The following is a 1,867-nucleotide window of genomic DNA, read 5'->3' as shown; positions in this document are numbered from 1 at the left end:
CCAGGACCCAAACTACGGAGCGGAGCTGGTACCCGCAAGCTGTCACTGCAAACCGTGCGAAAAATGTCCGCCGCTGGAGTGCAACTGCTGCCGCGTCCGGAACGACGACCCGGATGTCAAACATCGGCAAAAGCCTCCCAGCCACGATCATTTCAGTACCGGGTGCAACCAAGATGGCGGCACCTGCTCGCGCAACTCCAGTAGGCTGCGCTTTAACGTTCACGTCAGAAAGGAATCCACCTGACAAATCCAGAAGCAAAGATGTACACCAAGAAGATCAACACAAAAAATGACATGCAGAACACGGTCACGATGGCGTCGTTCCACGGCCACAGTCCGTGCGCCCCCGGACCGATTCGAATCCCGGTAGGTACCGCAAACTCAAAACCTCACCAAAAAGTATTCAAACTTGAGACCATTTCTTCCCGCGTGTGGACACAGAACTCGCCCATGCTGGAGTGCCGGCACCGCTACCTGGAGCAGATGAAGACGACCTTCTCGACGGTGCAGGTGTCGTTCGTCAACACGACCTGCCCGAAGCCCCAGGAATGCTTCTCGTCCAGCGAGTATGGCGACAGTGTGTCCAAGACAGGGAAGGCCATTGCTGACAGCTTCCAAGCGCCGCCGCCATGCTGCGTCGTGGGACCGTGCTATCCGTACTGCTTCTGAGTGTCTTCGAAATTTTGAATTGCCAAATTTGTAGTTGAAACTTTGAACAAATAAAACCCGCCTAATTACAAATACCAGGTCATCACCCAATAAGTCCCAAAACTCATTAAAGCAGCTAATTTTAGCGATCTCACGCGTGGGAATCCTTTGCACGCGATCGACCGTGACCGTGACAATGGTTCACCCCAAATCGAACCAGGTTGGTTAAATATTTGATTAACAAACCCATTTAAATCTCGTGCCTAATATCCATACCAACACACATCCAAACTCATTGCTAAAAGGTGCCCGAAATGGAACGCGCGAACAAATCAGCGTCAATTTTTCATGCTCCCGCGTGCGAGGTTGGGTTGCAGGTTCCAGCATTTCTCCCATGAACGTGTGGCTGGGAACGACCAACGGTCACTCCTTTCGGAACATCATCACCGATCGCCGACGCGATTCGATGCGACCAATTCAATACTCCCCATCCCCATCCCGCTCCCGAAAAAAAGATCAACGCAGATCAAGTCCAATAATTCTCCGGGTGCCTCAACCACGGCGTGTTTTCTAGAACAACCTTATCAGGAAAAAATAGTCATCGCTACTTTCAAATGTGTCTTATAGGAAATTTTCTCAGCTTTCCAATGCTTCTAAGAGCGAAATGTTTCATCGGGAAATACCTGAGATATCTCTATTTTATTGTTTTTGGTTTAAAATTCCTTTATTATTTATTAGAAACTTTTAAACAACAGTCCAGGAAATTTGTCAAATGATGTGTTTCATGTATCTTTTACTCATCAAAATGTGCAGAATAAGACAAAAAAAAACTTTGTAGAAGGTTGCAAACCGCTAAACATTTTGCAAATCATGTTTTGTTTAAGTTTTTGAATATATGGGATTTATTCAGAAATTAAAATCATAAAACAGTGTAAAAATATATTTTGTACAAGAATTATTTGATAATTACATATTTTTTGTGTACAAATAACACGTGTCTACTCTGATTTAGCTTGTTCAACCGAAGCTATGGCAGGTTTGTGATTGTTAATGGTATTATTGAATTTTAATGAATAAATTTGATATTTTCTTAAGCAAACATTAACCTGGAACATAAATACAAATATGATTTGAAATCGAAAATATACCACATATTACTGTAGCAAGCTTCAAAAATCATATTTTCATCAGTATAAAATAAAAATTAAATTTTATAAAA

At 43.1% G+C, this 1,867-nt stretch overlaps 1 protein-coding gene across 1 annotated transcript; it reads left to right on the top strand.

Moving 5' to 3' along the window:
- The first annotated feature begins 255 nt into the window (after positions 1–255).
- LOC119770188 lies at positions 256–725 on the top strand. Its single transcript, XM_038264630.1, has 2 exons — positions 256–366; positions 442–725. Exons 1-2 carry the CDS (start codon positions 262–264, stop codon positions 667–669), a joined length of 333 nt encoding a protein of 110 aa, XP_038120558.1. The 5' UTR covers positions 256–261; the 3' UTR covers positions 670–725.
- The last annotated feature ends 1,142 nt before the right edge of the window (positions 726–1,867 follow it).

Source organism: Culex quinquefasciatus, chromosome 3 (assembly GCF_015732765.1).
Source record: "Culex quinquefasciatus strain JHB chromosome 3, VPISU_Cqui_1.0_pri_paternal, whole genome shotgun sequence".
Lineage (NCBI taxonomy): Eukaryota > Metazoa > Arthropoda > Insecta > Diptera > Culicidae > Culex > Culex quinquefasciatus.
This window is presented reverse-complemented; position numbering and strand designations above follow the sequence as displayed.

Bases quoted from the DNA above. Each gene is read 5' to 3' on its own strand.
- LOC119770188 (XM_038264630.1), top strand. From the start codon at position 262: ATGTACACCAAGAAGATCAACACAAAAAATGACATGCAGAACACGGTC. The intron at 367-441 runs GTAGGTACCGCA...GTGTGGACACAG, and splicing joins CCGGACCGATTCGAATCCCG to AACTCGCCCATGCTGGAGTG.